Source organism: Lepeophtheirus salmonis, chromosome 1, assembly GCF_016086655.4.
Source record: "Lepeophtheirus salmonis chromosome 1, UVic_Lsal_1.4, whole genome shotgun sequence".
NCBI classification, from domain to species: Eukaryota; Metazoa; Arthropoda; class Copepoda; order Siphonostomatoida; family Caligidae; genus Lepeophtheirus; species Lepeophtheirus salmonis.
Genome location: NC_052131.2, coordinates 20,891,978 through 20,915,086, shown reverse-complemented (window position 1 = coordinate 20,915,086; position 23,109 = coordinate 20,891,978). Strand labels below are relative to the sequence as shown.

At 31.1% G+C, this 23,109-nt stretch overlaps 3 protein-coding genes across 4 annotated transcripts; all 3 read right to left on the bottom strand.

Annotated features, from left to right (window-relative positions):
- Positions 1 to 1,953: 1,953 nt before the first annotated feature.
- LOC121120365 (serine beta-lactamase-like protein LACTB, mitochondrial) lies at positions 1,954 to 13,533 on the bottom strand. The gene is made up of 6 exons (XM_040715213.2): positions 13,399 to 13,533; positions 5,664 to 5,787; positions 5,144 to 5,292; positions 4,677 to 5,060; positions 3,630 to 3,837; positions 1,954 to 3,573 (listed from the first exon to the last, which is right to left on the bottom strand). The coding sequence occupies exons 2-6, from the start codon at positions 5,780 to 5,782 to the stop codon at positions 3,051 to 3,053; spliced, it is 1,383 nt and encodes a 460-aa protein (XP_040571147.1). The 5' UTR covers positions 5,783 to 5,787; positions 13,399 to 13,533; the 3' UTR covers positions 1,954 to 3,050.
- On the bottom strand, positions 10,780 to 12,870 carry LOC121120373 (uncharacterized). Of its 2 annotated transcripts, none has more exons than XM_040715236.2 (2): positions 12,740 to 12,870; positions 10,780 to 12,674 (listed from the first exon to the last, which is right to left on the bottom strand). In XM_040715236.2, the coding sequence occupies exon 2, from the start codon at positions 12,313 to 12,315 to the stop codon at positions 10,984 to 10,986; it is 1,332 nt and encodes a 443-aa protein (XP_040571170.1). In that variant the 5' UTR covers positions 12,316 to 12,674; positions 12,740 to 12,870; the 3' UTR covers positions 10,780 to 10,983. The 2 variants fall into 2 exon arrangements, with proteins under 2 accessions (XP_040571170.1, XP_040571161.1); XM_040715227.2 differs by having other exon boundaries at positions 12,732 to 12,856.
- A 2,235-nt stretch (positions 13,534 to 15,768) lies between the features above and the next one.
- On the bottom strand, positions 15,769 to 18,006 carry LOC121120355 (uncharacterized). Its single transcript, XM_040715204.2, has one exon. The coding sequence runs from the start codon at positions 17,760 to 17,762 to the stop codon at positions 16,464 to 16,466; it is 1,299 nt and encodes a 432-aa protein (XP_040571138.1). The 5' UTR covers positions 17,763 to 18,006; the 3' UTR covers positions 15,769 to 16,463.
- Positions 18,007 to 23,109: the final 5,103 nt, after the last annotated feature.

Here is a 23,109-nt window from a genome sequence, read left to right as displayed (position 1 = left end):
CAGTTTCGCTATTGTATTACCAATATTTCCAGCTATAAATCATAGAATCAATTTATGTATATGAGTTTGAACGGATTTTTATGTGGGTGTTTACTGTTGTGCCACAATTATGTACCTTTATATTTGATCATTTCACTCAAAATATGGGCTTGACCTAAAAGTCTTGCTTGCATTGTCCTATGTAGAGGTCAATTTACTCTAAATTTATTTAGCAGTGACATGTATTATTAGACCTCTATTAAATTGAATATTTTCTACGAATAGCAATATCCACAAATATTTTATTGAATAAATTGATACTTAAAATGAAGGAACTTTATCTTGATTTGAAAACTATAAATCCTAAAGATATCTTAGATATTTTCTAGCCTTTCAATTAATTCAAACATAATTATAAAATTCATTGTTCATCCCAAACTAGCCGATGGATTCCATCTACAGTAGACAGATATCTTTGGATTTGAAGATTTTGATGTGATCAGAAGATAGATCACATCTAACTAAAAGAAGTTCAGAAGTGTATCAGATTACGTCTGATTCAAAACAATTGGAGCATCATTAAATACAATTTTTTAGGTCTTGGATGGTAATGTCATAAAAATTTGAAACTATCAAGAAATGAAAACCTTTGTTCGAAACTATCTTTCTCCTGGATATTGAAAGTTGAATATAAATCAACTGGAACCAATAAATCATTCCAAATAATACCCCACTTTTTGAAATTATTTATGTTGAATGATTTATTTTCAATGTTAAATAAGGCTTCATTTTAAAAAAAAAGTATAGGCTAAATAAGTCAAAATTCATTGTCTTACAAGAGTTAGTGTCCCGGCGTTGTCTGCAACATATAACTCTCAAATTCATTCTGAAGTTACCTAATTTATATAAAACAAAAAATAAAGACCATAAAATTTTAATAATTATCCTTGATGCATGTTGGTTTCTATCTTTGCACACTTTTTTTAAAATGAGATTATAAGGTTTAGAGAAGAAAAATATTCAAAGGCCGACCGTTGAACTGTCGTTCACTCAACGACCTATTAAATAAAGAACAAAAAAAGAAGAAAGAGCACACGTATAAATCGGTTTTACTTTTTGTAATCGGTATACTTAGTTTTTTCTTGACACAGATTCCTTCTTTAGTTATATATATATGTATATCTAAATCAAGGAATACTCTATGCACACACTAACTTTTTTCTTTTGTTTTATTTAACTTCTAAAGGTTTGTTTGTTTTTTAATTAGCTTAATATTAATGTCCAATAAGGACCTACAATTATAACTCCACAATAACCCTCAGGGTCACGCTCCATCTTTAGGAACACACACAATAATGTTCAATCAGGTTTTGAATATATTTAAGAAAGGATGTTCACTACTCAGAAATTAAATAATACTAAGGGAAATTAAACAAAATTCTTCAGATTATCAATTCCAAAAAAACGGGCTAGGTAAAAAATTTACAACACTGTCTATCTAGCATCTATTGACAACTACTCATCAAAGTTTCAGCCATTTTGGATTTGCAGTTGTTATGTTAATGTAGCAGTTGTTTGAGTTGATTTGAGAGTTTTTTGTGAAAAAAAAATTCTGACTTTTTTCTTCTTTTTCAACAAAAATTTCCTTGTTACTCAACAAACTTCTCTCAGCGATGTTCCCATCTCTGTAACCTGTCCAAAAGAGACTAATAAGGAAATAAGAGACAAGATGGTTGAAATAAAAAGTAAAGAAAAACATTTTTGATTGATATACATGACTCCTCTTTCCCTTATAGTCTCTTTGACCCGTCCCATATGTGCCTCACTCAAACGACTGTTACATAACAACTGATAGTCCAAAATGGCTGAAACTTTGGTGAAACTTCACATCGATCTCGGAAACTTTTCAGAACACCCTCGTATATATACGAGCATATCTATAGTACAAGTTATATCTGTATAATAAAGTTGTCCTTTGTAGCTTATTACACCGTTTATTATCAAAAAGAATAAATTATGAAATAGTAGTAGCGTAACAATGCTGACCTCGCTAACACAAAAATACCACATATATTTTGTTGTCAGCTGTCGATTCCTTTGTCTCACTTGATACGTCATGGTTATTTCATAATTTATTTATTTTGATCAATAAACTAAGTAATAAGTTGATATACCTATGAGTTATGCTCAAAAAGACAGGAATACAATTTCTTCTTTTTTATCACTATTTCTCCGAGAGAAATTTTCATCCTTACGAAAAAATATTTAAATACAAAGCAAAAATTCCTTTATTCCTGCCCCTCTATATACGAGGGTCGTTTGAAAAGTCGTGCAAAGTCCGAGAGATGGGACTACGTGTGCGTATCGAGGTTATGTTTAGTTGGTAGCATCTCATGAAAGAACACTCACGGACTTTTCAAACAACCCTCGTATATATATAAACTGGGTATCTTATTGTTTATATGAAGAAATTTTGACTATCTAATAGAAATACCAGTGTATAGCTACGCTTTTAATAAAATATACAGTATCGAATATAATACTATGTAGGATATTAATGTTACTATAAAGTATATTTATGTACCTAACTTTTTTTTTAAATTGTGGATAAATAATATGACAAATGATAGTCTGTGAGTACTTATGGGATAAATATCAATTACAGTGATTATTGACTGATTTGGCTAACTAAAAAATGATTTCGAGGCTTGTTTCTACTATTTTTAAAGAAAAGGTTGTCTGATACAATAAAGGTAACGACGTGATCAAATGAGACGAGGAAATCGACAGCTAACTGAAAGTGAGGTTAATTTACAAAAATCAAGCCCGATACTTTTCAGCCCATGTGAGATATTAAATATTAAGATATAATTACAATTAATTAATAAATGATTGGCTTTTTTAATTAAAGATACGCATGTCTTCATTAAATCTAAAAATAGAAGATAATCAAAAAATAACAATCCTTCACTTAACAACGATAAATATATATAACATGTGAATATATTCTATGTACATTGAATCCTTTTTGAGGTATATCAAGATTTATGTTTGCAAGCCATGGAAAAATATTAAGAGAGGCTTGGTTTTTCTTCGTAGACCACGTCTTGGTTATCCTCAAATAATTGCGCTATTTCTCTTGCAAGTTCCCTTAGTCCAACATTTTCCATATTTGTGATGATTGCAATCACCATTCCATTGATTCCTTCTCCCTTTTTATCCCTTGAATCACTACTATTCTTGAAAGGACGAATAAAGAGAATGGAAGAAGCACCCACTGCTCCTCCAGTGTGCTCCACAGAAAAATAATCTTTTCTGCACATTTTGCAAACTTCATGTTCAGGTGTTACAGCCCATCCCAATCCATATTCATTTTGAGAACGATCCGGATTTGTTTTAACAACACCTGACCACAATTTATTTGCTGTGCTTTGTGTAATATACCCATCCTCATGTTGAAAAGAATACAGAACAATATCTCCAAATTTACACAGATCCCTGACAGAGGAAAGAAAGCCACCTCCAGCCCATTTGTACGAGTTATCAACGTGTGGAGAGTTTTTGAGTTTGTGGTTTTTATCTCGAACGTAGAACCTGTGGAGGCATACATCATTAGTAAAGTACTTAAAAGAAGGCGCTTTCTAAAGAACCTTGTACGATTATATATGATAGGGTCATTCTCATCCAAATATGTATTTTTGAGGCCCAAATCCTTGAACATTCTCTTCATCAAAGTTGCAAATTTGACATTTTTTTGTTGTTCATCTTTTTTTAATTTTTTCAAATGCTTTTTTTCAGCCTCCTCGATAATTGCGGATAAAAGAGTGAATCCATGTGTTGTATATGAGTATTTATCACCTGTAATTATAATCGAATCCTATTATTTTTTGCAATATGGTATCATTTTTCAATTTTATTTTTATTTGTACATAAAACACTGTTCAGTGTATTATTTTCCATTTTTAAATGTAATAGATTACATATTAAAATTATGATAAATGACTTTAATGGCTGAATATTTTCAATGAAATCATTGAAAACTTCATGAAGCAAAATAATAATAGTAAATTATTTATAGAAATTATATATCATTTTATCAAATCATTATTGTTTTAATGTCTTTTTAATTCCTCAATAATCGACATAACTTACGCCTGTAGAGGTGTTCCAAAATTATGTATGACATATTCAATACAAAAATATTGATATTCACTGTACTCTGCACATATGTTTGTGGTGCGTCAACACAAAAAAAAATCTTGAAAAAAATATAAAAAAGTGTGTAAAAATTCCCAATTTACACACGTATATTTTTTACATCATATATACATCCAAACTAATATTTAATGAACTTATTTTGGTCAATTATTGCTTTTGAATTCAAATTTCTGGGATAAGTTGAGAGTTACTCAGGAATGTTATGTATAGTTTAGATACTTTATTTGATTTATAAGACTTAATTTGGTAACGATATGGCGTTTCTAATAACATTTATAATTCTCACATAGTGACAATGATTTTTTTGTACTTTAAGTGCAATTAACAATCGTTCAAGGATTAATCTGAACAATAATTAGTAAAGCAACACAAATTTAATCAAATTTCAATTTTGAGAAAAACCATTCTATCTTGTTTTATTATAACCGGCGGGTCACGTATATAATGATTTATTATATATAAAAAAACAATTAGCTCACCAGGCTCACACAAAAGCTCATCATTCTTAAACAATTCCAACGATTCGGAAACAGTCTTAAATTTCTTATTTAAAAGGAATTCCTTGATATCTGACTCTTCTTCATCCTCCTTATTATTCTTCAACTTATCCTGCTTGTCAATCTCATTCTTTTTCTTTTCATAGTGCCGAATCCCAGAAGTATGACTCAAGAGTTGTCGGATGGATATCTGTGGATATGGATAGTCAGGAATATAATCAGATACCTTATCCTCCAAATGTAGCTTTCCTTCATCGATGAATTTTCCAACAAGAATAGAAGTAAGTGATTTAGAAATTGATGCAATACGGAGCACGGAGTTGGATGAAGCCACAACATGATTCTCCACATCACTATATCCCATTCCTCCCGTTGATAATAATTAATAATGATTAATTTTCAATCAAAGTTGTCTTATATTAGGTACAAAGTTTAGTACAGAGCTTTACCTTGTTCCCAAATGAGTTTTCCATCCTTGTGAACAGCAATAAATAAGCCTGGAAGACCATTTTCATGCATTACTGATCTACAAGCATGTTTACATTTGCCCATTAATTTTTTTGTATCCTCAATCTTCTTGGAAGATATGCTTCCCTTCCTATAATTGAAAGTTGATTTGCATTAATTTATTTAGATTAATTATTAAACTTTTTCTATCATTTTACTCAAAAAATCTCGTTTTTGTAGAACTACAAATAAAATACATCGAATAGAAATCGTAAAAACATTCTTGATACATAAATCAATAACTTTAACCAACATTAAATTAATATAAACACATTAAGGTACACGTATATTGATTTATTTATAGCATTAAGTATATTGAGCCTTTCTGCACATTCTACAATAATGACCTAAGTGACTGAATGAATAATGACTCATTTTGAGAAGAAGAAAAATCTATAATTCAAATTAGAAGCTGAAATATTGAGCAAGAGAGTAGATATTTAATCCCAAGTTAATACATACAATTTGGTTTCCAGAAAAGAGTCTGCAAGTATTTCACGGCGATTATTTTCGTGGAAAAAGAACATTCCAACGATACCAGCAGTTGTAGCTAACCGAGACTTGCTGATGAAATTGATCATGACGCCTAAAATGAGAATGTTAAAAAATAAAATAGTTAGCTATATATAAGATCACATTTTAAATTATTCAAAAGAAAATGGTTCATTAAAAATTTTGTACTAGGGGACTTAAGATAAGGTGATCAAACTAGTAAAGAAACTGAAGTTGGAGAAGCCAATGCATCTGGTACCTAAAAGGTAACTGAGAGCCCTTGTAGTTCAAGCCATAAAAAATAATAATAAACCTAAAGAAATCCTTATGATTCCTAAAATTTGACTTGATCAAAGATTAGCCTTCAAGATCTTTCTTCTCCAACCATAGAGAATTTATATTATTCCATGATATTTTTATAATTTGTTAGGTCTTATTTTAGTATATTAAAAACTGTATTTATTAAAAGGCCTTGTGTCGGAGTGTCAATGGATGGGCAATGATTAGAATAAATTTGAACAGCCTTGCCTAGATTAGTTTTATTTGGTATCAATATATTTTCTTTATCTTTACCATATATATATTGTGTACATGTTGCAACTTGTATAAGGAAACTGTACAAGTTATAACCAAAAAAATGGGATGAATAATCTTAAATGAAAGATTAACAGTACTTCGGATGAGGATAATGCAATAATTAAATATTTCATAGATGATCAATACATTAATGGTGTAAATTTTGGCTATTTTTATACAAAATATTAAAATATAAGTATTATGTGGTACATAACAAGTTCAGATCTCCAAAGTTATATTACTAATAAATACATTAACCATGTAATTTTAATAGATTAAAATATAATTATACTATTAATTAATAGTTTTTAATTAGAAGGGCCAATTTTGTAATAAAATGACACATTTTAAGACAAAGAAATTGCAATTAGTACACAGCATAAATATGATGAAATATTGGTGAATTTTTGATTTAAGCGTAAAAGTAATTAGTTATCAGTGATACTGAAGTTACGATGTACCTCTTGCTGAAGGTTTACTTATTGATTGTTTTATAACTCCTAGAGGAGTCTATTCCCAGTGTATGTCCTATTTTTAAAACCAGTTCAAGGACTTCTTAAATAAATGTATGAAATGTCCGATTTTGTGAAGAAGAAATGCAAGAATTTAAAAATTAAGTCATAAATAGAAAATAAAGTTAAAATGAAAGAAAGACAAAACTCCAAAATATTTTCTTCGAAAAACAAAAAAATATATATTTTTTTTTTTTGAAGAATACTAACACAAGAATCAATTTTTTTCTTAAATGTATTAATTTTAAATATTAACACCTTTCTCTATATGCCAAACGTTCACTTTTTGGAAATCAAAATATTACCAACTTTAACTTAAAATACATTATTTATCAACAAATTTCAACAGATATATGTTGAGGCAATTATATCCTAACAACTATTGTTTTAGTATTAATTGGTTTAGAAAATATATATGGCTGTCAATATCTCAAAATATCCTGAAGAGTAAATTTACTTTACTCTTCTATCTAGTTAATATAAATAAATAAGATTAAGTTTATAAACTTTACTCTTACGAATATTAAAATACACATTGTTAAATAGAATATATTAAAACTATCTATGTTAATATAAATAAATAAGATTATCGTAACAAAAATGGAATTTATTTTATAATAAAAGAAAAGAAAATGACGAATATTTTATGAATCATTTCCAGAAGTCTATTTAATTAAATACAAGAATTTCTTGGTGCATGAAAATTAATAACGTAAAATACCCCCTTAGGGAAAAAAAACTTCAAACCGACTTATGAGTATGAGTATGTATATGATTGTATTTATAGACTACCAGGGGTGTTGTTAACTTTAACCATTTGATGTTAGTGGGCTTAGCCCCAAAAATTAAAAAAACACCGTAATATAGTCACTTATATGAATAGGTTTATTTTTTAAATATATACAGAGTGGTCCAGATAAATTGGAAATTATTTAAAGGTATATAACGAACGAACTAGATAGGGTAGAACCATATTTTTTTATTGGCTACATTTAATTAAATTCAATAATTTATAATGAGGTCCATTTTTCTTGATAATCTCAACCACACGGCACCAGGAGCATTGGCAGGTGCGGGAGACCTCGTGCAAATCTAGCCTTGTCATTGTACAAGTAATGGACTTCTTCAGGGCCTTCACAGACGAATGATACTTGGTACAGGCCTCATGCTCGATCCTACTCCAGAAATAGAAGCCGCATAATTTTAGGTCCGGGCTGTTTGCAGGCCAAAAATCCGGACTCCAAAAGTGAGGATATTTAAAGGTGCAAAACCAGAACAATTGCAATGACAAAGCTGGATCAACACGAGGTCGCACCGGCCATGCAAAAGCTTCCAGCGTCGTCTGGCCGAGCTTATCAAGAAAGGCGTATCTCTTTACAAATAATTGAATATAATTAAATATAGCTTTCAAATAATAACAAAATTATAGTTCTACCCCATCTAGTTCGTTCGTTGTAAGCCTTAAAAGATTTTCCAAATTTATCTAGACCATTCTGTATATTTATTATTACTTATTAGTGTGCCTTGATGACAAAAGTTGGGAATTTGGTATCGCCGGATATTTTTTATTCTCCATTTTATTTCTTTAAAGAAGAAAATAACCCTCAAACGTCCAAAAAAAATGGTCCTTCATGGACGCATTATGATTTGAAAATCTGTAAAATGTCGAAAAAAAGGAAATTTTGATGTTGCTTCTTGAAAGTTATCAATTTAAATCCAGTTATATGATTTTTATTTTATTAAATATTGTAGATCAAACATTCATTTTGCATTCTCCAATCTTTCTCTAACTTGCCTCATGGTATGAGTATTTTAGTTCCGAACAAGCTTCCAACAAATAAATATTATCTTTTGGTACCGCGTATTACGCGCACGTATTTGTTCATTTATCCATAATAAGACTATCAATTTTACCAATTTATAATTTGGGACTACAAAAACTGTCAATTAAACTCTTAAAAATATTACCTTTCATTTATTATTCCTTAATTTCTAAGGTTGATTTGTTATTTAAGCATATTTTTATTTTGATATTCTATAAGTTTGATATTTTTCAATGATTATGAATACTTAATTTATTCTTTTTTTCGATAAAATGAATTAGTTGACTTTGAGGAATGACTACTGTGATAAAAGGTCAAGTGGAGTTGTTCCAATACTGGATATTAATAAATGAAGTATCCTCCCGATTGAGAAAAGGTGAATAGTATGACCTTACATTGATATCCCCCAACTCACTTCCATCTCTTTTGTCTCTTTTTTTTGGTATCACGACTTCGAGTTTAATTATAAATTCAGAAAAATAAGCATAAGTTCCCCACTCCGTGAAATGTCTGAAAGTACGGTTGATGATTTGTCTAATGATCAATTTTATGCTTATCGCATTACAAAAATGATTATATTAGGAATTGCATATAAATAACTTCTTAAAATTTAAATCGGCATTGCTTCACATTCAATATGGGCCATATTGCAAAGTCGTTTTGTACAACTATGTATCTCAAAGCTGGAGATAAAACAAAAAAGTTGCGCCTTATAGTCGAGTTCATAGTAAATTTTTACTTCCATATGTGCTTCTAAATCAAAGTTGATTTAAATATTTTAACAGTTCCATCACATACGTTACATCAAATACAATTAATTCAGAACATGAATACAAAAAAGATACACTTTCAAAAAAAGTAAAAAGTATCTCCATGAAATTTTTGGAGAAAGATGTGTGGCATGCTCACTCTGACCATGTTCTACTATCTATACTATCAGCTCTTAGCAAGATGATAGAAAATTCAGGATATCAAAAATAAGAGACATAAGAGATAGAAGTGATTTGAGAGATATCAGTGTACTGCCATACCGTTCACCTAACTTCAATGCTACTTCAATTGTTAATATCCAAGATTGGGACAACGCCACTTGACCTTTTATCACAGTAGTCATTCCTCAAAGTCAACTGATTAGTTTAGTCTCTTCACCGCTTCGACTTCTAAAAATACCATCCCACACTCAAAGTTGTGAACGTGCAGTAGAAGAAGTAACCAAAGCTTCAGCTCAAATTTGTGGACAAGGGATACATCGAGCAAAATTAAAATTGTGGTTAATTTTCCCTATTAACAAAAAAAACAAGTAATTAGAATAAATTTTTTATCCATAGTTTCTTTTTTGAAAGGTTATCGAAAAAAGGAATTAAATATTCATAATAAATGAAAAATATCAAACTTAAAAAATTTAAATATGATGAAATAAAAATAAATCAACACTAGAAATTAAGGAATAGTAAATAAATAATCTTATTTTTAAGAGCTTAATTGACAGTTTTTGCAGTCCAAAATTATAAATTGCAGAAATAGAGTGTCTTATTCGGCATAAATGAACAACCAAAGTATATTTAATAATAATATTTTTTAAATTTTGTATCAAAAAATGAGAAATTAGTAATAAAAATGATGAGAAACATCGTAACACATGTGGGGAATACGCGGTACCAAAAGAGAATATATATTCTTTGGCAACATATTTGAACTAAAATAAGTATAACATGAGGCAAGTTAGAGAAACATTATTGAAATATTGTTGCAAAATATATGTTTCATCTTACTTAATAAATAAAAAATTATGTAACTGGATTCAAATCCATAATTTCAATAAAACAATACTAAAATTTCTTCTTCTTTTTTGACAGTTTACAGATTTTCAAATCAAAACGCGTCCATGAAGGACCATTTTTTTTTGCACTTTTGATGATCCTTTTCTTGTTTAGAGGAATAAAATGTAAAATAAAAAATATCCGGTGATACCAAATTCCCAACTTTTGTCATTTCGGTGGAGTCTAATATATATGTAATAAATTAAAAATTGGGGGGGGGGGCCTTCATAAACTTTTGGAAAGGTTTGAGCCCCCCTAAATACTAAGCATAGATAAATAGAAATGCATTGAATTGGTAACTATTTCATATTTTTCCATGTGTAAGATTAATAATGAGAGAAAATAAACAAAAAACTTAGATGACCCATCAGATGTATCGGGTTTATTCGAAAAACAAAATAAATAATTCAAGACAACACAAAATGATATATATAAAAGTATGAAGTCCCCATTTTCTAAATGATACATTTGATATAAAAATTATTTTAAAATATGTTTTCAAGAAGATTCATAACATACAGGACTGATAAAAAAATTAACTTTCATGATGGTATGTCACTTAATTACTCATTAGGGATTCAATACTTCCATTGTTTTTCCAAAGCTCAACAACACCGCCCATTTCCAAGATTCGAAACCAGCAGTAATTACATTTTTGAGACCATGAATTATCACTATTTGGAAGTATCTCGCATAACCTTCCCAGCTCCCCAGAAGAGCATGTATAATAATGACGGGCGGATGTTGTCATGCTCATAAACATAAAGGTTTCACATGTTTTACAAAGAGATCCATTCCATTTGAGTTCGTTTTTTATTAGGTTATTATTCTCAATACATGCGTCACATCCAATACATCGCTTTAGATCCTCTTCTTTCCGTTCTTCAGCGGAAAGTAGAATACCCAGCGCCTTGAATCTCTTTAATAAAACAGACTTGTCTTCCTTATCATAATTAGTACCCTCATCTGAAACGTCTTGGGTAACAGATTCCCCATCGAAATCTTTATTCTTTAAGCAGCTTTTCAAAAAACTTTCACAATCGCTACACAAGGATACTCCCTTGACTACTCGAGTAATCCCTACAGTATCACAAGCATCACAAGCAGAATCCATCATTTGGACTATCCTCCTATATTTGAAATCATAATGTTCAATCATAGAGAGAGCGATACACCGTTTCATTCTACACTTTTTACAGGATATGTCCAAAATCTTATCATTGATACGGCAGTTTCCGAGTTTTGAACAAGTTAGTTCCAGTCTTTTATCCAAATGGGCGATGAAAAAGGTAATGCATTTCCCACAAGCAAGGACCTCACAAAACGACTTTGGATCCAAATCCATATCTCCACATATCTCACATACAGCACCATGTCTTTCCAATCGCTTTTCATTCTCCAATTCATCATTAAAGCTCTCCTCTTCAGACCCTAGATTATCAAGAGTAAAATAATCAATGATTTCCATTCTCTTGGACAGAATGAATTTAAAGGTGCAAAGAAGAACAAAATAATTGTTGACTTCGATATGATGGGTGGCATAGAGCTTTTGGAGTGCGTCATTTACTAGAGAAAGACCTTGGGTGTTATTCAGCTTGTCATCAACCGTTTCAGAGGAGTCCAGAGAAATTTGGATGGAGCATATTTTATCTTGATAGTCCTTGTCCGTGGATAGGATGGGATAAAGACAAAGGTCCTCGTCCAGCTTCATGCTTGAAATGCTTACTGCATTCGAATCCAGGTGTTGAATAAAAAACTCTAAAGAAACGGCAAGGAGAGAGGAAAAGTCCATTTCATGTGCGGAAACTTCTTCTAAGAGAGATTTTACGTCGTCTCGTAGTCGAAAGAGGTACTTGAGTTGAATAACAGAGGCATCCACTACCAAATCCATTCTGCTTTACAAATCAAATAAAGAGCAGGGTCCAATAAATCCTTAGCAAATTCAACTTCCCATTCACACCTTCTCGTAATTAGAGTAGCAATCCTTTATCAAACGGCCTTGCTTTCATTTGTATTATTTGAATATTTTACTACTTATTAGTTATTAGTTATTTTGCTTTGATTTGATTTTGAAACTCAAATTCCACAACCGTGAAGCCATAGCGTCATGAAGTGATACAAGAGGTTGCGAGCGCCCACAGTAATTCACAAAGTTAGTCACTAATGATCACTGAAAATTTACTAACATAACGGATCACGTCATTCGAACCCCAAATACAGAAGAATAAATAAAGAGAATGATTGAAAAACCTAAATATAGCGTTAATAATTAAGGTGTCAATGGAAAAAAATAATTTAAATTAATACAATTTTACTTTAACAAATGACCCCAATGACGTCACTATAGAGAGAAAGAGACTTAATAAATCTGTTGTGTCTGCCCTAAGATTTTCTTGATAACCAACATTGTTCTAATAAGTAATAACATTGCGCACAGTTATTTCTCGACTCAAAGTCTTTATTTCTCTTTCTCTCTTTCCTAAGGATAGGGAAGACGGGAGCAGATTGTCAAACTTGAGCGGAGTCGGCTTATTTTAAATGAATACCAACTTTTCCAAAAAATTACAAAAAAATAATTATATTACACATTTCATAGGGATTTAAGCTTTTAAACAAGATAAAATATCGTTAGTGTCTTGAATTTTATGTAAACAAAAAGTTGAAAAAGAGTATTGTTGGGTTAAAAAAAAATATGATTTTTCTCAATTGCGATTAACACAGAGAGATAATTTCTATGTATTCACATGGGCTGCAGGTATATTTTACAGCAATGATCCTTTATATAAGGTGTTTGTGAAATAATCAATCCTTATGATAACTAAGAAGAGTCTTCCCTACTTTCCAAAACAAAGGTATTTTATCAATCTCCTGAAATTCTATAGAAACTGAAGGAAATTAATCCAAAAGTGCATAAATAACTATAATATTAATTATATAAGTAATAGAAAGAAAAAAAAATTGTGATCCGAATTACCTTATAGACTTTCCTTGATAAACTGAAGATTATAGAATGTTAATTATATGAAATTAATATTAAGTGTATTCTTTGTTCTGTCTGAACCATTTATTTATCAGTCAGCAGCTGTCGTATGTCTTTCTTTCTATATTTAATTTAACGTTACATTTTTTTTCTCTCCCGTTACATATATTGATTGATGGTAAAATTTGAATTTATATATTTTCAAAATAAATGTGTACCCAATTTTTCGCTAAAAACGTCAGATTAACATGATAAAATTTTATAGGGAGGCAAAGTTCGAATAGTATTTTTTTCCATTCTTACCCCTAAAGTATATGCAACGTCACAGCCACTCCAAGGTCACGGAATGATGGAGTTTTATCAAGGTTTATTGGAAATTTGCACATTTTAAGTTGTAAAAATATGAACTTAGAGACCCCAAAATTACGTCTCTTTCAATTATAATGCAATTTATGACATCAATGATAATTTATACTTCTTCCATGAGAAGTTTTACATCATCAATGTAAGAACTCAAAAATAATAGGAATGAAGAACTACTGAAGAGTTTTTCATTATAGCAGAAAATGGATTCCATAAAAAAGTCATTATTGTATTAAAATTATTGAGTGTATTTATAATTTGGTCTAACTCCTCCTCAACTTAAAAAATTTAATTTTTAAAATAAGAGATATACATTCTAGTTTATTAAAATATAAACCTACCGCTATGTCATATTCAATTTAAAATTTAATTTAATGCAGTATTGATCAAAGTGATTCTAGGACATTAGCCGAAAACTTTATTGCCAAAAAGTATAATAATTATAATTGATGATGATTTATGCTGCAATACTATGTACGGTATTAGGAAAATTGCTTGTGGAAGATTGCCATGGAGAAAATTGAAAATTTTGTCCAAACTTCATGGTGAGTAATAACATATTATAAATTCGCTTAGTATTATATATGAAAAATATCTAAACGAATTTGTTTGTTCCATCCCCCAAGAGTACCTTCAAGTATGAGTAATATTATTACTATACCTTTTCCTTGCAAATTTTTATATTCTATCCAATCTTCGAAGAAATGGATACAGAGGATTAGTAAGGAGGAGTAGGGGAATAAACAGATTAGGGCCTCTTAAAATATGTTTGAATACTCCCCACTCTCGGATTGGTCTGGGGGTACTGTAGGATTGTTAAAAACCATCGTCAATACATCCAAGGAACCCTTGTAATGCCAAAAAAAAGTATAAGCCAAAACTATGTCCCCCGGGATACTGGCCAATCCAAGAGCAGAGAGTATTTAAACATATTTTAAGGGACCCTCAGATATTTATCTTCCCCCCTTCTCCTCCTATATTGCGATAATATCACTCACACTTGAAGGTACTCCCTTGGGGGATTAGGGGATGTAACAAACAAATATGTTTAGTCTTAATTAATTAATAAAACAAATTTATAATTTGTTATTATTCAACATAAAGTTTGAAGAAAATATGGGGAATTTCCCCGTGGGTAGTTTTCCGCGCACATTATGTAATTATCTACTAGACTACTACATTGCCCATCTTGATAATTATATAGTCAGAAACAACCTCAGGATAGATAAGTGTCTATGAAGACTTGATCAGGTTCATAGTAGCTCCAACACATTCATATTATCAATGAATCTCAATCATTGATTGATTTATTGACTCCTCTTCTTTAAATATTTGTAATTATTAATTAATCAGCACTTAATAATTGAAATGCATGGCAAATAATTAAACATTTTATCTTTTTAAATTTGTGTAACATGAATGGGAATCATAATTACATATTTATAGCAACCAACATGAATCATCATCAAATATATTAATTATTTTTTTGGCAAAGTGATCATTCCGTAAAATGGCTTTCGAAAAAGAGTTAGTGCACGAATCAGAGTTGTGGCTTCCAGTATGTAATAGGTGTCACCACGGGAGCATTCTTCATTTCGTCAGCTATGACTAGACTAAATGTATTTGTTAACGAAGATTTTTTGCATTATGATAATGAGACGAAGACGAAATAATTTTTATAAATGTTTCAACTGAGTAAAGGAAACATTTTCTATCCCTGACGAAATATGACGAAACAAGCCGAAATCAACACGGCAGTGGAGTGTCCCCTCCCTTGGATATTTGAGTAGGAAAATTTGACGTTTGAAATATTTTGGTTATCTAAAAATAGGTTTTTCAAAGAAACATGTCAATGTAATAATATTTCCTCGGTGTTCAAATACTTTATAATAACTCACTATACTTTTGAGAATCAGATATTATATTAGTACTATTAAATCAACATTAATGTCATATTAATACACTTAGTGTCATTAACCTATTTATTAAATGAATGATATGTTTTTTGTGAACCACAAATACTAAATTTTTATTTGTAATACATAAATTTGCATAATTTAGGAACATAATCGATTAGAATGAGGTGTAAAAACCAATTATTATCATCATAAGTTAATTTAGACGAAAATACAAGATGAGAAGATTACAAGTATAAATATATATTCGATTTTCATGGCCATAAATGTTAAATAATTATTTTATGTTTGTATTACTATTTAAACACTAATCACAAAAAATATACACAGTTAGTAACAAGGAAGGTAAAGGGTTGCTCGTAAATAAATAAGTGAAATTTTGATATAATCAATTAAAAAGGATGAATATATATATAATTAAATACATATTATTATACATTGACTATGAATTTCGAAAAATATTTAGCAACATATATATATATATTATGTAGAATAATTTTCTTTCGAAGAATGAATAAGAATAATGACGTGAGAAGGTGATGTTTTGTGATTTGAGGACTCATATCTATAAAACAGGATCTACATAGAAACATAATATCACAATTTTTATACATGAATAATTAATAGTAGTAACTTGGACGAAAGAGATGAATATTTTAAAAGCTTCAAACTCTTCCCTTTTTTTTTTTTTTTTTTACGTGAAGAATGAGGGACATAAATGGGTGTTAAAACACTTAGACTCGAATGAATTGAGAAGAAGTAGTACTTCCTGGTTAAAATTTAAAGATCGTATAAAAAATGGTCATCTTGTCTTTCTGTCAAAAGCGTGGTTAAAGAGGAAGAAAAGCTTGACTCGTGTGATTTCAAGTGCACTCCTAGATTACGAGCCGTGTTAAATCCAGCATTACAATAGTTGCATATAAATCTTTTTTTGCATAGACTATCCTTAGTATTGTGTGTTCTTTGATGACGCTTCAATTTAAAAGGAGTTTTAAAGCTCCATTTACACCCAGGGATAGGACACTCGAAGGGTCTAATTCCGTAGTGCTCATATAAATGAACTTTGAGCAAACTAAGTTTCGAAAATCCTTTTTTACAATCCTGAGTGGGACAGATCCAATATCGAGGGGATGACTTGATCCTAAAAAGAGCATTAATTGAGATTCCCCGATAATGAAAATGTTTAATAAAGGCTGCAGTGGATGAGTCTTGTACTTTTTCTACAAGGACAGAGGAGGACTCGGACTCATTAACATGAAGCTCTATTCTATCGGAGTCTTTTTTGGTCATGGATTTGCTGGATTGACGTGACGATGAAAATGATGAGGACGACAACAACAAGGACGACATTTGTTGTTGCTGATGTTGTTGGATAGTAGAAGGCGGCGGCGGCATTGTTTTGTGTAGCTTGGTTTGAGAAAAAATCAATTTGTCTAAGTTGAGGGGTTTGAGAGCCTCAATGGCTTCTAAGACGTTGAGAGTATTGACTTGATAAGAGTTCCCGGAGGTTCCATCTGGAGTAAGAACGGAGATGGTTGTAGTTTTTTCTCTTGCATTTCTTTGAATCGATATTTTGGCAAGGGCATCCTTGGGTATGGAGTCTACAGGTAGGGTCTTGATGCCACCCAGTGTGATTCTCCCTCCTGCTTCATCTGCTCCTTTGGCAACAGAGGTCACGACAGGTGGAGGTTGTTCTGGCAGTGTTGACGCCGGTTCATTCGACGCAGTGTCATGTACGGAAGAGACAAGAGGAGGAACTACAAGTGGTGGGGGTTGTGTTGCGGGCGAGGGCTCAATAAGATCTTCAAGGAGCTTTTCAGCCCCTTCCTCAGCATGAGTGCTGGATGATGGGAACAGATCCAAGAGAGCTCCTGCCGCTCCCTTCTCAAAGTAGTCCCCATCAAATAACCCCGTGGAGTCGAAAAAGAGGTCTGGATGCACCTTGGACTTGCTTTGAGGCGTGGCAAGATCCAAAAATGCCAAATCATCCCACTTTAAGTAATCATCCCCACTGAGTCCTAAATCCTCTACCAGAGGCTTGAGCCAGTCGTCTTCTACGAGAGCCGAGGACAAAGACATCTTCCTCTTTGGATAGTAAATCTCTATTTTGTAGTTACTAATCCTTCCTCCTCAAATCCTCCATTTCTACTTTGACGTTGACCAGGAATTAATATTTGCGCCAGCTTCTTTTGATTTATGGACGAGTCGATGATATAATAATATAATATTAATAATAATATCCAGTTGAGTTAGACTTTATTTATTGAAATAGCAAAATGACGTCATAGCAACATTTCTTCCCTTGTTGTTAGAGTCATCTAGCGTCTCTACTCTCAAGTAAACCCCATTTATGCAATTTAAAAGTACATATTTTTAATTTTATAAGCGTAGTTACATAGTATATAAATTACGTATTTTCAATCTTATTAATTATTAAGTTATCTTATTTTAATAAATATCTAGAATGGGTTCTCGGAAGAGTGCAAACTTCCGTCTATGCTCATTTTTTATAAATGAAATATGATTTCTTCTCTATATTAAATTAAAAAAAGTGCGATGTTGAAGTTAATATCTATTGCCTTGATATTTAAATATGTATTATTACTTAGCATATGTATTGTGTCCCTCAAAGAGATGATTTCAGCTCTATATATCAATTTGTTAAGAAGTGATGGTGGACTCTCCGTTTTTGATCTTTTGTGTGACTGACCCTGAATCTTGACCTTGTATTTTTTGCTATATGTAGCATTTTTATTAAACCTACATAATGGCATCAATTTGAGTTCTGTACCTCAATATGTTCGAAAGTTGTGGTCGGTTATGTATTTTTAAGATTTTGTGCTAGATTACATAGATGACCTACATCTTTATCTCTCAAAACTGAACTGAAATATAACCCGTTCGACTTCGATGTTGGAGGTAATAACTTTTTAAATCAGGAAAGACAATCAAATCAAAGGCTATTTGCCTCTCAAGTATAGATCTAATAAATACTTTGACACTAATCAACTAGAATCCGTATGGTCATTTTTTCTTAATTGTATTTTTTGATATTAACCACTTTACCTTAATATGTTAAAGTTATGGTCGATTATGTATTTTGAACATTTTGTGCTACTTTGACCTTAGAACTCAGGGGCGTCCGCTGGATTAAATTTTGGGGAAGGCTTGGTTTTTTTAGTTGTTGTTTTTTTTTTCTAAAAAATTCTATTCACAAAATGTTAAATTTTTATGGAAAAAATTTCATAAATCTATTGTTACTCACAGAAAATTAAATTTCAAATATTAAATTTTTTGGAAAAAAATTTCAAAAATCCAGTTATTCACAGAAAATTAATTTTTTTGGAATTTAGCTATTCATATATATTAAATTTCTTAGAAAAAAAATTATAAAATTAAATTTCAAATATTAAATATTCTGGATAAAAAATTAAAAAATCCATAGCTGTTCATATAAATTAAATTTTTTGAAAAAAAAATTTGAAAAATTAATTTTTTAGGAAAACAAAATTGAAAAATTAAATTAAATTTAAAATATTAAAATTTTTGACAAAAAAATCAAATATTAAATTTTCTAGTAAAAACAAAAATTTCTTAATTTGGGGTGAGGTTACAGCCCTCCCCTTGCGGTTGCCCCTGGAACTCTCAAAATTTAATGTCCCTTTTACTTTCACCATATATAATCTTAGTAACAAGTTAATGGATTTGTAATTTTTGCCGTAACTCTTTTGACAAACAGACAGAGGCAAAAAGATAACCTATGTATTAATGAGATACTAACTAGTTGTATCGGGAAATACTCCAACGCAAGCTTAATAGAAATACATATTTCTATTAACCTTGCTCTAACGTATAGATATGTACATTAAATACTATGACAAAAACCAATGATGCCTTGGTATCTGGTATCTACTCATATATGATAAAAATATTTATTATATCGAAAGGAGGTGATATAAGTTTCGAGTTTTATAAGAACATAGGAAGATGGATGATAAAATAGAATATTCTGTGTAATACTAAGTTATTATTACGTATTATCATAGGTAATTATACGTATAATATATAGAGAAAAGAGATAAGTATAAGTAAGTTTGTCTTTCTTTTCCACGACCTCTCTCTAGCTCTCCCCACGTTTTCAAGGTCTTAGATGTGAAAGAAAGGGAAGTAAAGGAGTAAAAGCAGAGAGACGAGTCCTTGGAATACATAGAAAACAACTTTTTAGCAAAGTGAGTGTCCTTGGAGAGGTATAAGTGATTCAAAATTTGGGAAGGGAAGCGATTTTCCCTGCTTGTTTGAGCAATTTATTATGGAGAACAGGGTGGGTGGGTATGGGGCTATAGAAGAGAGAAATGGGGAATTATTTCCAAGCCTTTCAATAATAAGGAGAAAAAGGGGTGGGGAGAAGAGTAGACAATAGGCCTCAAAGAGGAACAGCGCTGTCGGCGAATTACCCTTTTCATTTCCCCTTTGCAATTTCTCCTTGACACCTTTTTCATTGAGACACAAGGCCATGACTTGCATGAGGAATCTTGAGAAAAGAAGAGGAGTAAAGGAAAGGAGAGTCTCCTTGAAAGATGAAGAAAGAAGGGGGACTTTAGGAAGTAGGAGGAAAAGGCCTCTAAAAAAAAAAATAAGAGGAAAAGCATCATTCCCCTTCATGCCTTATCCTTGAATTCTCAGTCCCCCTCCTCTCCTCTCCTTCTCACCTGCAGGAACAGAGTAGGGCCCCCTTTATTCAATGCTATGACGATAAGTTACAACACAACTCACAGCACCGGGATCCACATTTATATATTCTATAATATGTACTACAAAAAACGATTCTTGGAGGTCAAACTCTCCAAGGTCGAATTACATCTTTTGAAGGTTGTAGTCTCTCTTTCCTCTGCTGCTATTAAGGTCTCTTAGTAATATAATAATGTAAATGTTAAAACGATATATCACGTGATCCCACTTTGTCTCCACTCAAGAATAAAGATTATTTAAATGAGGTCGTCAATTCCTTCATACCAGTGTTATACATATATATTATATTCATTAAACAAACAATCCACACACAAAAAGGATTATTATCAAGGGAGAGATATTCTCAGCACAGGCTTAACCAACAATCCATGTATTTAAGAGGATTTAAAGTTTCCTAATGCCGATTAGTGATTACGTCTACAGAGTCTAATTTTCAGATAAATAAAAAATATACGATACCACCACTAATCTTCACAAAGTATATTCTGTTTAATTCAATTATGATGCTATTGTTTTTTTAAAGACCTGTAAATCTCCGACTTAAAGTATTAATGCCAAAATGATAAAATACTAATAAGATTCCTTCTTCCTTTTATTTTTTGGACGAGTCCATCCATCATATTGTATCCACATTTTTTAACTAAAATATTTTATACTAAGAATGATTAAGTATCAATAACAATTTATCTACTTGACGAAATGGAATATTTATTCCCTACTCAAAAGTAAAGTTTATTGTTTTTATAATAGTTATTAATATAATATTTATAAATACCAGGACATAATAAATGCCGGCCTACAACATTTTGAGTTAAAAGACGCGGCGCGCTTATATTACGAGAAGAAAAAAGAAGAAGGGAAAAACCAAACGGACGAGTCCATTTCTTGATAATAAAGGAAAGGAAGGAATGCCATGGAAAAGAAGGGAAGAAAAGAGGAATGAACTCTTCGATTGATAATTAGCTTCAGTGGAACATATTGTGGCCTGTTCTGTTGATCAAATTCTGTTGATTACAAATCCATAGATGGATTGAGCAATAGCTATTTACTGCTGTTGCAAGTCTGTTCCTACTTAGTCAACTCTTCCAACATGACTTCCACTCATTTGAAGGTTAAATCACTTCCTCTTTTAAATTGTAGAATTCAAGTTCAACTATTTCATAACTCATAGACAGAGAAGGTGGATAACAAGGGAAAAAGAGGATAGCGACCTTGGTAGGAGCGAATGGAAGGTATGACCTTGACAAACCTGTGCCTTTAACCCTGAAACTGTATAAAAAAGAGGACACTCCATTATATTTTGAAAAATTTACTCCACTGTCTACATCATTTACAACACAGAATCCATTCCCTGGCGCCCTCCTTTCCATCGTTTGTTTTGGATCTACATTTTTTAATAAATAATAGTATAATAAACACCTAACAGTACACACATAAATAAAAATATCAAGGATGTTGAACTGGTATTCAATTCTCTGAACCTCGAAGTATCATCTTGACGTCACGTCTAATGAACCAATTATAGACCTTATATTCATTTTCCAGTCAACTATATTTTTGTAAACCAGGGAAATTGAATGTACCATCTGCTCCATGAAATCCATTATGCATGTATCCTTTTTTACTAATCAGGGACGTCTGCAGAGAAGGGTTTGATGAGTCACAAAACATTTTTTTTATCGTGACCATTACATCGTTTTGTACTAACAAAATTCAATTTGTATTCTCTAAGAAGAGGTTATTCGATCAAATTTACTCTATTCCAAAAAAATATTCTAAGAAAATGTCTAAAAGTTTTTTTTGAGGTCAATTAGGTATTGGAATACTTTTTTCGGGAATATTATAAAATGTTCGATGTTGTGTACAAGTTGCAACCCAAAAATGAAACTAACAATTTTAAATGAAGGATTTACAGTACTCGGGATAAGAATAATGCAATAATTGAATATTTCATGGATGATATTAATAGTGTCATTATTTGACTCTTTTAATACACATTACCAAAGTATAAGTATTCTGAGGCACATTATGAAGGTTCAAATGCCTACAGGTACATTACCCATGTACAATTTATGAATACAAGTTGCAACGTGTACAAGCATCTCAACTTGTGTACAACTTGTATATAATACCAAATAATACTATCAAACCTGTAAACGAAGGCTTAAGCATGCCCCCTACAAATGCGGTAGAAAAACGGTATAATGACTGCAATGACATAAAATAAGTTCATAAGGCCATTTATCAACCCCTTTGTCATATTTTTATGGAAAAAAAACACACATTCATTAGATTTTTTGCACCTTTATTGCATCACGGAACCTTTCTTCCAAAAAGAAACCAACAAAAGGCTCGAAACCATACGGTTGTTAGCCAAATAACTCCATCATAACCACTGATATTTATATCGTAAGTACTCCTAGACTAACATTGATTTACTTCTACTGATAGAATCGGTAATCAAGTCACTAATCCTGACGTCATGGCTAATGAACCAATTATCTAACTCCCAAAGACAGATAGGACAGGTCCTAAGAATGGACTGGATCGAACAAATAATGTGTTGTGTCGTTAAAAAGTGTTTATTAAATTTAAATTGTCAATCGTATACCTATATAAAAAATTCAGGTCTGTGAAATTAATAAATCGCAGTTTTTATTAAACTTTTTAAGTTCAA